Genomic DNA, 13,550 nt, shown 5'->3' on the forward strand with positions numbered 1-13,550 from the left:
AATGGATTTCCCATCTGCTATCTGTTAGTAACTTGCTATAGACAACGTCATAATGTATTCGTGGTGTTTATTGACCAAGGCTGATCGATGCTGCGGTGGTGTAACTAATCAGTTCTAATGTATTTCTCACCAGCTTAGTACCTATCAATACACAATTTTATAATATACAGGATGTAAAACCGTCCCGCACTAGCCTTTATAAATCCCGAAAGCTTACAGGTAAAGCAATTAAACTTGGTACATCGTTACTGCATATATAAATCTACTTTTTGAAGTAAGTCCCATTTTTTGTCATGTGAAGGTGATGGCCCGCAAGGAATCAGAAGAAAAATTTAAATAAGAGCATAGGTCTAGTAGTACATCAAATTAAAGGTCTTTATTAATAGAGTACATTCCGAACTCAAAGGGTTCACTCTTTAAAACATTACGCTGGATTAAGTTTGAAACATTTACAATAAGGACCATGTTCTAGATGGTTCAATATTCTTGTCTTTTTGGAATAAGTGAACATTTTTTAATAGGAATCCATAACAGGTGACACCTTATTTTAAAGGTATTATAAAAAGAAGAAGAATGGCGTAAATTAGAGTTCTCTAATGTCGTTCAATCAAATGTGGACAGATACATTTTTAATTTTTTATGAAACCCACACAGTTTAATTTATATTTAATGTTATTTGAAGGCAGATAAAACATTTACTAACTGTTTATTTTGTGAACTTACGACAAGAAACAAGTCATTTTAACATTTAAAAAATATCAACAACCATGATTAATATAGCATTTATTAGGTTTTGTTTTGTCTATCTGGAGCCCATAACGAGCCTGCGATTAACCGATTGATGGTTTTGTCCTGTTATCTCTTATTATTTACTGGGTAGTAAGTGACATTCAGTACACTCTTACAAAGTGTCAAACTCTGATCATCTTAAATTTTAGGATATTTTCTAAAATAGATGAGTACTTACCTAATCGCTGAAATATAAAAACTGCATGAAAACATTTAATCCTTATAGAACTTAATCACTATAAATAAAAAAATAAAAATAGTGAAAATTAATAAAACATATGGTTGCGCTGTCACAAAAACAATGCTTACACAGAACAGTTCATTATATTTGACAGGCTCTTTCAATTAGTATTTTGCAACTTTAGATGTAAAGACGATATGTTTGCTACTTTAAAGACTAGTAGTCTGAAAGAAAACTTTTCTTCATACCAGAGATTATAGGAATGTCCACGTATAATTTTAATTTCAGTACAGTCTGTTGAATAGTTACGCGTAAAGCTAAACAAAAATACAAAGGGACTTTCTCATTTATAGTATTAATAGATAATTGTAACACAATTAAAAATTACATTTAGTATAATACAATTATAAACCACCGCAGTTATTCAATTGAACCTTAAAATTAAAGACATCAGTTTTAAAATAAAAGTTTAAGAGGACCAAGTCCAAATATGTAACGCTAATAAAAGTTTAACTTGAAATAAGCTCATCCAAGGTTAAATTTGTCTACACCGAAAGCAAAATTTAATTTTCATAGGTTAATCATAACATTAAATTTTACAAAAAAAGTACAGCTTAATCGTTAGGTACGCGCCAATTAATTCTTTCTCCTTCCACAAGAACTGCATACTACTTAAAAACTGCAAGAAATACTATTTTAACGATCTTGAGTTTTCGGATATTTCATTTTACTTACGTTTGAATTTAAACTCCTTATACTAGAAATGAAAAATATATTGTTGTGTGCAAGGAACGATTCTTTAAAAAAAGAACTTATGTTATAAGGTTAAGATTTACATGCATATGGAGGCTAAATTATTAATTTTATAAGTCTTTACAAATTTTGAGTTATATGTAACAGAGGAAAGTCTGTATACGTTACTAACTTGTTTCCGTTGTTTAGTTGAAATATGCAAAGTATCATAATTAGCATGTATTGTGTTCTTATATATATTTCCAGGTTATTGTTACATCACTTACATAATAATGCAAATAAGGCAATACATTCTCAGTGCAAATATTAATGCAGTGTATAACGGTTTATCGTTGAATGAACTGTTTCTTATTTACTATTCACATTATTATTATGAACAGTTAATGTGGGCATTTATTTAGTAATATCACTTTAAACTAAAAAAAAGAACATTTTGGAAGAATATGTTGAGGGTAAACTTTTGAGTGTTATCAGTTTATTACGTTATAGATTATAGGATTAAAGCCTTAACTGCTGAGCAATACGACATCCATGAATCACGATCTACCCGTGAACGCTCCGCACTGGCCGCTACCCGGTTTTACCACTCAGCGTGGTAATGCTATACACTACTGTACGTGTTATCAGGTCTACAGCTGTGGTTATGCTCGGCGCTACTGCACGTGTTAGCAGGTCTACAGCTGTGGTTATACTCGGCGCTACTCTACGTTTTAACAGGTTTACAGCAGTTGTAATGCTCGTCGCTACAGTACGTGTTAACAGGTCTACAGCTGTGGTTATGCTCGGCGCTACTGTACGTTTTAACAGGTTTACAGCAGTTGTAATGCTAGGCGCTACTTTACGTGTTATCAGGTCTACAGATGTGGTATTGCTCGGCGCTACTTTACGTGTTAACAAGTTTACAGCATTTGTAATGCTCGGCGCTACTGCATGTGTTAGCAGGTCTACAGCCGTGGATTGATCTACACTACTGTACGTGTTAACAGGTCTACAACTGTGGTTATGCTCGGCGCTACTGTACGTTTTAACAGGTTTACAGCAGTTGTAATGCTAGGCGCTACTTTACGTGTTATCAGGTCTACAGCTGTGGTATTGCTCGGCGCTACTTTACGTGTTAACAAGTTTACAGCATTTGTAATGCTCGGTGCTTCTGCATGTGTTAGCAGGTCTACAGCTGTGGTTGTGCTCATCGCTACTTTACGTGATAGCAGATCTACAGCTGTGGTTGTGCTCGGCGCTACTTTACGTGTTAACAAGTTTACAGCAGTTGTTATGCTCGGAGCTATTGCACGTGTTAGCAGGTTTACAGCTGTCGTTATGCTCGGCGATACTTTACGTGTTAACAAGTTTACAGCAGTTGTAATACTCGGCACTACTGCTTGTGTTAACAGGTCTACAGCTGTGGTTGTGCTCATCGCTACTTTACGTGATAGCAGATCTACAGCTGTGGTTGTGCTCGGCGCTACTTTACGTGTTAACAAGTTTACAGCAGTTGTTATGCTCGGAGCTATTGCACGTGTTAGCAGGTTTACAGCTGTCGTTATGCTCGGCGATACTTTACGTGTTAACAAGTTTACAGCAGTTGTAATACTCGGCACTACTGCTTGTGTTAACAGGTCTACAGCTGTGGTTATGCTCATCGCTACTTTACGTGTTAAGATTTTTACAGCAGTTGTAATGCTCGGCGCTACTGTACGTTTTAACAGGTTTACAGCAGTTGTAATGCTCGGTGCTACTTTACGTGTTAACAGGTTTACAGCTGTCGTTATGCTCGGCGATACTTTACGTGTTAACAAGTTTACAGCAGTTGTAATGCTCGGCACTACTGCTTGTGTTAACAGGTCTACAGCTGTGGTTATGCTCATCGCTACTTTACGTGTTAAGATTTTTACAGCAGTTGTAATGCTCGGCGCTACTGTACGTTTTAACAGGTTTACAGCAGTTGTAATGCTCGGTGCTACTGTACGTTTTAACAGGTTTACAGCAGTTGTAATGTTCGGTGCTACTTTACGTGTTAACAGGTTTACAGCTGTCGTTATGCTCGGCGATACTTTACGTGTTAACAAGTTTACAGCAGTTGTAATGCTCGGCACTACTGCGTGTGTTAACAGGTCTACAGCTGTGGTTATGCTCATCGCTACTTTACGTGTTAAGATTTTTACAGCAGTTGTAATGCTCGGCGCTACTGCACGTGTTAGCAGGTCTACAGCTGAGGTTATTCTCAGTGTTACTGCACGTGTTAGCAGGTCTACAGCTGAGGTTATTCTCAGTGTTACTGCACGTGTTAGCAGGTCCAGAGCTGTGGTTATTCTCGACGCTACTTTACGTGTTAACAAGTTTACAGCAGTTGTAATGCTCGGCGCTACTGCACGTGTTAGCAGGTCTACAGCTGAGGCTATTCTCGGCGCTACTGTACGTGTTAACACGTCTACAGCCATTAAGGTGTTTTGCCCTAATTACCAGTTTACTTGTTTTGTATCTTACCACTTTTTTTATTTCGGAGAGGTTGTATTAAAACAGAAAAGATTTGCCTGGTTTCTGTTCATCTTTAATACTTCAACATTAAATACAGTTGAATATTTCCTATATACAAAAGTTATGTTAGCAAACTTACAATGTGTTATATATTTTTTAAATCTATTATTTGGAGTAATGGGGGACATCAGATAAAGACTAGAAACGTGGTCAAGGCATAATCCAATGTGAGGAATATGACACGTGTTATGTGTTTATGGTCAATAGTCTGTAGTTTTATTAAAGGCAACGAATATATCAGGCCAGAACTATTTGTAGAACCAATTTGCACAGTGTGAACACACGACCTGTGCCTTCATGAAATCTATAAAGTATTTTTTTCTTACAAAGAATTTTATTTACAACCTTGCTAATTTTGTTGGAGGTTGAAATTGAAGGACATCAGAAGGGTTAATTATATGAAAAGATTTACTCTCAGATCATATTCCCCCCAGATTGTTAACCAAAAACCGACTATCACAGGCACAAATGGATAATAGTTTTATCATCTTCAGGCATATAGATTTATAGCACTGATTCAAAATTTACTTATGTTTTAGACTTCGTTTGATTTTTAATATGTCAAGGAACAAATTATCATTCCATCTATCTAGCAACTACTAGATGTGATTATGCAACATAAACTGGCCTTTGGCTTCTAGACTAAATGAATGTTTTATAAACTTTCAGTATTGAAATAAATAAATAACGTTTGTGGTTCATTACGGCTACATAAAGTTTCTAAAGGTTTCTAAGATTAACACATGAACTGGTTAATCTTATTTGTTTAGAAGAGTGATTTTACCTTTGGAAAAGATCATTTGTCATAAAATGTTTGATCCCGTGCTTCATGTCATGTAAGATAAACACAATTCAAGACCAGTTTACCCTTTAAGTACTTAGACACTGTTACCGTTTGGATCAGTCTGGGCTCTGATGTGGAGATACGTTTGTATAGTAACCAAAATGTGTATGCACTTTTAATTTATTATACAATAACCACAATGTCCGAAACATGATACAAATATATTATTTTTTAATAAACTGTAACACATACAACATTGGTTTTAGTATTGGGATGGTAATAACCAAAAATATGTATATATAAAATCCATTAACTCCCGTGTATTATTTCCCAAAACTCGCAATATAAACCAATTGGGTTATCTATAAAGGTCATTAGAAGTTCATACGTAAGTATGATTATGTTATTATTATATATTACTTTAAAGCATTATAAATGAAAAGGCAAAGTCTAAATCTCTCCTCATTAACTTATGTTTAACCAAACATAATTGTTTTATTAAAATAAACTTCGATATTTATTTTTAATAAAACAAAAATCCATTGGTAAAAGGTTATATCTTTAAGTTATTTATTTTTATAGTGTATTTGTTTTTAAAAGAAGTGCCTGCATTTTCAAGCAAAGAAAATCCTCAAAACATATATTTAGCAGTTATGTGCTACTAAACTTAATGTGTAGTGTACTTTTTTATGACTCATAAGGTCTCAAAATAGACCGTACAGTGTTTTGAGTAGTATTCGAATAATTTCCAATTGAATACAACCAAACCAAGTCCACGTGTTAGGAAACCTCCATATATGATTTTAACTATCTTCTAGGACGAGGATTTTGAAAAGTGTATATAATGTAGTATATTACATATATTATGTAATATATTATATATATTAAAATGCCAAGTATCAAAAACATTACACAATCAGTGTTGTAATGATTACCAGCCAAAAGTTAAAATCAATTTTCATTTTTATATAGTGAAAAAATCTACATATTTAATCCAGCATTATTCCAACTAAAATTTAAGGGATCTTTATTGTTGTTACTAAGATAAGGGTGAAGCTGTGCACGGTATAGGGATAACCGTGACGAGATGTTCTATGATTATCAGCCGGAAGTTCAAATTTGTTTCACTTCTTCACTCAGCATCTGAAATCATAAAATATATCCTTAACATGATTTGTTCGGAATTTTCTGTTATTAAACAGAGAGAATACTTTTTTCATAAACTGTAATTTTAATATCAGGGAAGTTTATATAAAAGATGAGAATTCATGTATTTAACAAATTCTAAACACTATGTCGAATGATAATTCCTATGTCTCCAGATATTAATGAAAAAATGTAGGAATTTTTGGACCATTATGTATTAACAAATATATAACTGAATTTCCATTATTATTTGTGTTATAATCAGCCTAAACAATGTGCGAGCGAAACTAAATTCAGTTCTCACCTAGTAAAAAGGACATCCAAAGCCTCCTAAAGATACAAAATCCCTAAGTTCAGCTTCAATATATTACATCCTTTCAATATTTTTCGATGGCTATTTTACGTGAAAAACTAATTTTTACATCTTTAAAACCAATATTTTAAACCATTTAATTTTATATTTAAATATTAAAATAAACTGATGCTAAATCCATTAACTATATTAACTGACTGATTTATTTTCATTGTTTACATTTGTTTCCAAAATCGTTTCAAATCCAAAAACTGCACTTTACTTTGCAAATGCAAAGTTTTCTCTATGGATAAGTTTAAGTTTCAAGGAAAGATATCTTAATGACTACTTGATTTCTGTTAAATGTTTTCATAAGATAAATAAAGATTGTGTAAATACTGAATTTTTTAAATTATAACCTTATTGTAAGTTTAATATTAACTAAGCACATTTTGAGTGTTTAGAACTGCGATTATTACTAAAAATTTTGTAATAAATTAAATTAGTTGTAATGAAACCAACTAACAGTTATACTTGGGGACAGCTCAATGAATGTTAGGAAAAGTAGGAATTAAAGAAATAATACGGAAAGGTAAAGCCAAGTAACGCTTCATTCTGGCTTACACGTTTACCTTTAAGAAAACAATTTTAAAACCAAAGTGCGTACAGGTTATAAGAAGTCAATATATAACAAAAATGATGATAATGACATATCTTGTGGACAAGAACTGTGGTCTCATGGACTGATTAAAATTTATGTGCTTAAAAATACTTAATGATTAAAATTATAGCTTTTCCATAGTTCAATTATATAATACGAACAGTTTTTTACTGAATAAGGACTTTATTACCATATATTTTCTAAATTGCACTTCAATCACAAAATAAGTAATGTAAGATATTTCTATTTGAATTTCCACGGAACATCCATAATGTTTTATTGGATATATATAAATACTTCAGTAGTGTTCTCGATGTATCTTGGTCCAAAGAGGAGAACTATAGTCAGGTTTTGTTATATTTCATAGTGAGAGCATTTATGACTTAATATAAAGTATTTCTGTAGTATTTTTTAAACGCAACAAAACATACTTCAAGAACATACGTTTTTAGGCTCCATGCAAACTTTTAATGATATATAGTTGGTTTTGCACAATAAAAGCTAAAAATCAGAACAGTACCCTTTTTAGTATTCAAGATTAATATATTTACCTAAGGAAAATATATGTTTTTTTTTGGGGGGGGGGGGACCGGCTCGCTGTATTCGTTAGTATTCTCAGTTTTCATTATTAGAAAGTATAAATGTTTCTAAACTTGATACAGTACATTAAAATGCCTTACTCTCTGATCTCTTTTTACTTCAGAATCATATTGCCACCACAAAAGTTGCACTTTGTGTTTGGTCCATTGCTTTTTATATGCCGTGTGTAAATGATGGTGAGACTTGGCGCGCTTTTCAAATTGTTCTCATGAAATGAATGGCGTATTGAGTCATGTTATTGCTTGTATCTCGTTGTTTATTTCAGGTGCTGTAAATTTTCCATACCACAATGTCCAGAGAACCCATGGTCGGGGACGCGTAAATGTAGTATCGTTGTCAAATGAAACCATGATGGAATACGCGGCGGAAAAGACAAGAGTGCAGTAAACGCAGCTTGCAGTTATGCTATAATTAGACCTCGTTCTCGGCCGTGGATTTCTTCTAGCAACTGGAGTGCTGTTGCTATCTACTACCACAGGACATAGTAAAAGAAGCGTGTTAATTTGCAATGAATTAAGTATAGACACACTGACTGATTTCGCCATCAATAATGATATCTTTCATTTAATACACACTGTTTACCTTCTCATTTATTTATAGTAGCATGTGTATCCAGTAAGTTTATCTCACTAGAATAGTTGAATTAAGCCCAAAAGACCATAAAGCGGTATTTGTTCCGTTGTAACAGACATTGGTCAAAAAATTCTTTTTCAATTAATTTTCAGGCAACAATATCTTAAAACTCCTCTTGAAAAGAGATCTGAGTAAATACGCAAGATACACAAAGAGAATAGAATTAGAATCCCACTTAAAAGCTCTAAGTACTACTTTGTGAACCATGTTTATATTTTCAATTTATATTTTATGGACTGATTAGGAAACTAATATTAATTTCAAAGAACACTTATTATAATTTAAAAATTAAAATAACATTCATAATGTTTAGAATAACATATATTTTCGAAATGATGACCAGTATTTCAATAACTCGCGTTAACAAAAACACTGAGGCATGTATCGCGTGGCGAAATGGTAACTTATAAAAATTAAATTTGCTGGCGAGTTCTATGTTTTTTTCATATACGTGCATAATACACTGGCCTCCGTATCAAATAAAGCTACGGTATCAAGCAGAAAATATGACAGTATAAGCTCTAGGATCATTTTATGATTGAAGCATTTTTAATGAAACAGGATTTTTCCGGTCATTTTATATTGTTGTGCGATACAAAACCAAACACTAAAACTACGTTTCGATATCTGAAATCTGATATCTTTCTCAGATTGATAACTAACCTGATATATTACAACAAACTAGGTTAAAATAAACCAATATGTGCTCTATGTAATTGGTCGGTCAGTGCTGACCTATTGCAACTTGTATTCTCTAGTTTAGTTTTAATAATCAATGTTCTGTTTTTATTAAGTGTGTGTGTTTTAAAGATGGTTTGCTCAAAATGGTTGTTGTGATTCCTGAAATATGCGTGTTACAGCACTTTTGGATGATTTCCTTATTAAGACTTACCTCATGTAGTTAGGTTAGTTGTTCAACTTAGGAAGAGAACAGATTGCATATCTATCTTAGTCTTACTGGTTATATCTTTTCAATAGCAAACATTCGAATGTATTTTCCTTCACATTTTCTTTAACTTTTACGTATTTTGTAGTTAAGCCACGCCATAAGAAGGTTAGTCATGTATAATTATTATAATATTTGTAAAAGTAGAATATAGACCAATAATACTCATTATTAAAATTTTAAATTATTTGATTAAAATAATCTAATATATCTGTCCTGTCTCTTCCTATTGAATTTCTCATTTATAATCTTACAAAAAGACACAATCCATAAAACTAGACCATACTTGTAGAAAACTATTTTATTAAAGTTTCACTTAAAGTCTACATTTAAACTTGTAAAATTATTAAAGTTAAAAGATTTATATCAGTTGAGTGTTTTATGTAGTACAATAAAACTTGAGTTTTACCGCATGGCACAATGTTAAACCTCATGCAGATTTACAACCTTATTTTAGATCCCTTTTACAACCTTTTAAGTCCCACATAACAATAAATTATTTGACTAAGCTACATGGAATAGATAACACATAAATTTGTAGTGATCTGTTTAATAGATTAATATTGGTAAAAGTAAGTTTGAGTCACTAAGAGATATTCTGTTGCAAGTCAAGTTTTAACCTTAAAAGTTTACTTCTTCTTCTATGAAGAATTGAACTATGAAGTTGCCGTTGAAAGATACAAAGTGTTGAAAACAACAAGGAAGCAAAATGGTTGGTTGGCAAAGATCACCATTTACACATGTCATTTGTAACATGATGTCATGTATGTGAGTCCTACATACATGATGTATTGTATAAATGTATTGCCCATCTGGAAAAATACAGTTATGATTTTTAAATATGTATTTAAAACTTTAATCTTATTTGGTTACTCCCGTATTTCCCGTAAATCCCAGCACTAGGACTCGGAAAGACATGTGAGGTTTCGGTTGAAAACTATTTTAATTAGAAATGTAAACAAATAAAAATAAATCAGTCGGTAATTTGCTTGATATTGTTAATCATAATAATGAATAATTAGAGGAGTAGATAGTGAAATGGCGCTAGTTTGATTCTTTTTCAATATTTCTGGTGCAGTTAATCCTGAAAAAAGTTAATGGTACTTTTAATGCTCAGGAGCGGCATTGCAATAAAAAATTTACATCATGAGCAGTTTGACTACATCAAAGGCTACCTCCACTCAGAGTCAGAATATCTAATCTAAGATTTCTAACATGATATGCTCTGGTATGTAACTGGTAAAATTTTTAGCTGTAAAACTTTTCGGAAAAAGGTCCACTATGAATGCAAAATGCAAACATTTGGAAAATGAGTATTTTGTAACATGACTATCTTTATAATAGACTTATATCCATAGGAAAGTACGGCCTAACGAGATTGGTTTCTAAAACTCCCTCAGGTTTCCTCGTAGAAATTTTAGACTTTTTATAAAAAGTTACCTTTTTTAATAATACAAAGCTCAGTCACTATTTGTAACTGTGAACTCATCTAACCTCTATCTCTTTTGAGAAAATCTTTCCGTATAAACTCCAGTAGTTTGGATCTTACAATATTGCCATTATAAAAGGTTGTCTTCATACTAAGTCTTAATGAACACTAAGATTAGAGTAATCAACTACACAAAATTATATTGTAATATTCTGCTTCATATGACATTGTTTACTGATTCTTTTTGACTTTGGATCTTGCTATGCAAACGTTTACTCACAATTCCCTTTTTACAAAATCTTGGAGTTTAGGTCTGATTTCTTAAGATTTCAGGGTAATGGAAGTGGTCTGAGTGTTATTAGGCAATGGATATATAGCTTCAGATGTTCTATATTTTCTGTGGTTTTCTACTGCTTGAGCACAAATTAAAATATTTATATGTTCTTAATACGTTTAAGATAATTGTTATTTCTCAGTAATATTTCTAGCTAGTCAGTAATATTTGTGTACGTAAAAATAGCAACAACTGCGAGTCTATCACAACAGGCATAGATTTCCATCTTCAATTAATTTTCGGCCTTACCTCTTTGTTTAAAAAGGCGTAGTCTATAGTTCACACTTGTATTGCACAGTACGAATATACTCTAGCTGTTCTAAAGTAAGGTTTTCATTTATAGGTATTAGTACACAGGATTTTGAGATCATCATAATCTTTAGATTATAATTATTATAATCCATGCATCCTTTATAATATTCAGAACGGATATGTTTTCAAGGGATCTATTAAATATATACCAACCATTCTACTCCCATCCCACCCTAACATCACTGTATTTTAAGGTATAGACTCTATCATGATTATATTTAGTTTGTCCTACACAAAGGTAACATTCTGATTGTATAGCTATGCCCGACCTGTATCACCACATCATATTTACCGTGACCAGTGACTATGCACAGGGAAGAGTGACTGCGCTTCTACCAGGTTTAGTCTAAGGTGTGTATTGTTTCATTTATAATTACTGCTTTTTCTGTATTATCTTCCATTAAGTTTAATGCCACTTCCGTTACACTATTACCTACCAGTAGTTTATTAATAAAACTAGAATATGATGGTGATAAGTTCATAACCCAGTAAATGATTCTATCTGCAATTGACTCTTTTCCAAAGCACTCAAAATCATACTCTTAAGTTTCTGTAATTATTGATAGTGATGAAATGGACGTATTTGAGGCAAAACACTCAGTACATTACATCGCAAGTCCGGTTACAAATTATACTAACGATCAGCTGGTACATTACAGTCATTACCAGAATACCCACACACTGTAGCTTTAGTTAACAACGATAAAATGTAAACCATTATGAATATATTTATCACAGTTTATTTTTTAGACTAAGAGTATTTATTTAAATGTGTATTTAATTTTTAGCCCGATTCTCATTGATTTGGGGATTGCACTAGAATCATACATTCCATTTTTTAGACAAAGTCTTTGTCCTTTTGAACTGTTGAAAGCAAAAAGTGCAGTCCTTTGCATATTGAAAAGTGTAGCAGTATTAGCTCATAATACCTAACAGTTCACGTAATGATATAAAGCTAAATTCCCAACAAGTTTTATCAAACAACTTTGTTTTCAATTGTGTAATCTTAAAATTAGGGGCAATTGTAAATATTAGATTTCTTCAATCGCAATACTTGGTTTATTTAAGGTAATCATGAACATGCTATTTATGCACATTTATTTGACACAATTTATACAGATAAAGAGATATAAAATTATAAAAGTTAAATGAAAATTGTGGGAATGAAATATTGGGATTTAATTTCAAATTAGATTGTGAAAGGTCAGGGTAAAAACGAACATGTAATCCTTTGGCAAGTTAGTACTGGTAGTTTTAAGTTGTTAGGAAGGCAGGTTGACTGCCTTGAATTGATTAGAACTTGTCTTGTTACGACTATTGTTGTCCTTGTTTGATACAGCTAGACCGATGAGAGAACACCGCGGATGTCCAGCAAAGTTGATTAGAGGGGGGAGTATAAAAGTGCCAACTCACAATTTTCGCCCTTCTTTTGGTTATTTTCGTGTATTAAGTTGATTACAGTGCGCCGTGTTTCTTAATTTTTTCCGCGAGGGGTTTTGAGGAATAATTTAAATTCATAAAAACTTCAGAGCAATTTGCATAATTAATTCTCGATGAACAATAGAGCATAATAGAGTCATACAAGTTACATTTGGTTCAAACTTGCAAGAAAAGTGAAGTAAAATTGTACTTTGTCAATAACTTTAATTGAAATTTGGAAATTTAATAATTTATTATTATTTAATTGGAACTGTTTTATTGTGAACTATTAATTGGAAATTAATTGAACATTAATTATTGTTTGAGAGAGTTGTATCTGATTTGCAAAGACTTGAAAGTTAAGGTACAATTAGTGGAAAGAGAAGTTTGATTTTTATTTTGACTTTTGAGTGAACTTAGAAGTGAACATTTTTATTTTAGTTATTTCCAAGTGGTATTTGATTTTTATTTTAAAACTTTATTATTTTATTTTAGAAGAGCTCTGATTTTAGTTTGATATATTTGATTAATATTTGTATTTCTTTCCAAAGGAACTTTTAAATTCACTAAACGGTTTGTCAATTCTTTGTGGAAAATAGAGTGATGAAATTCCCGAAACGTTGAACTTATTAATTTGCCAGTTGAAAATAAATTAATTATTTTTATTAAGATCTGTGACTTTTATTTTAGGCAAACCATATAATATTTAATAGTTGACATTTTAGTAATAAATTGT

General features: G+C 32.0%; 1 protein-coding gene across 1 annotated transcript; it reads right to left on the reverse strand.

The window, feature by feature from the left end:
* Positions 1-2,685: 2,685 nt before the first annotated feature.
* LOC124361037 (mucin-3A-like) lies at positions 2,686-4,161 on the reverse strand. The gene has a single exon (XM_046815074.1). The coding sequence runs from the start codon at positions 4,159-4,161 to the stop codon at positions 2,686-2,688; it is 1,476 nt and encodes a 491-aa protein (XP_046671030.1).
* Positions 4,162-13,550: the final 9,389 nt, after the last annotated feature.

Source organism: Homalodisca vitripennis, chromosome 4 (genome assembly GCF_021130785.1).
Source record: "Homalodisca vitripennis isolate AUS2020 chromosome 4, UT_GWSS_2.1, whole genome shotgun sequence".
Classification (NCBI taxonomy): Eukaryota; Metazoa; Arthropoda; class Insecta; order Hemiptera; family Cicadellidae; genus Homalodisca; species Homalodisca vitripennis.

What these genes read in the sequence shown, in the direction of transcription:
- LOC124361037 (XM_046815074.1), bottom strand. Translation starts at nt 4,161, where the DNA reads ATGGCTGTAGACGTGTTAACACGTACAGTAGCGCCGAGAATAGCCTCA.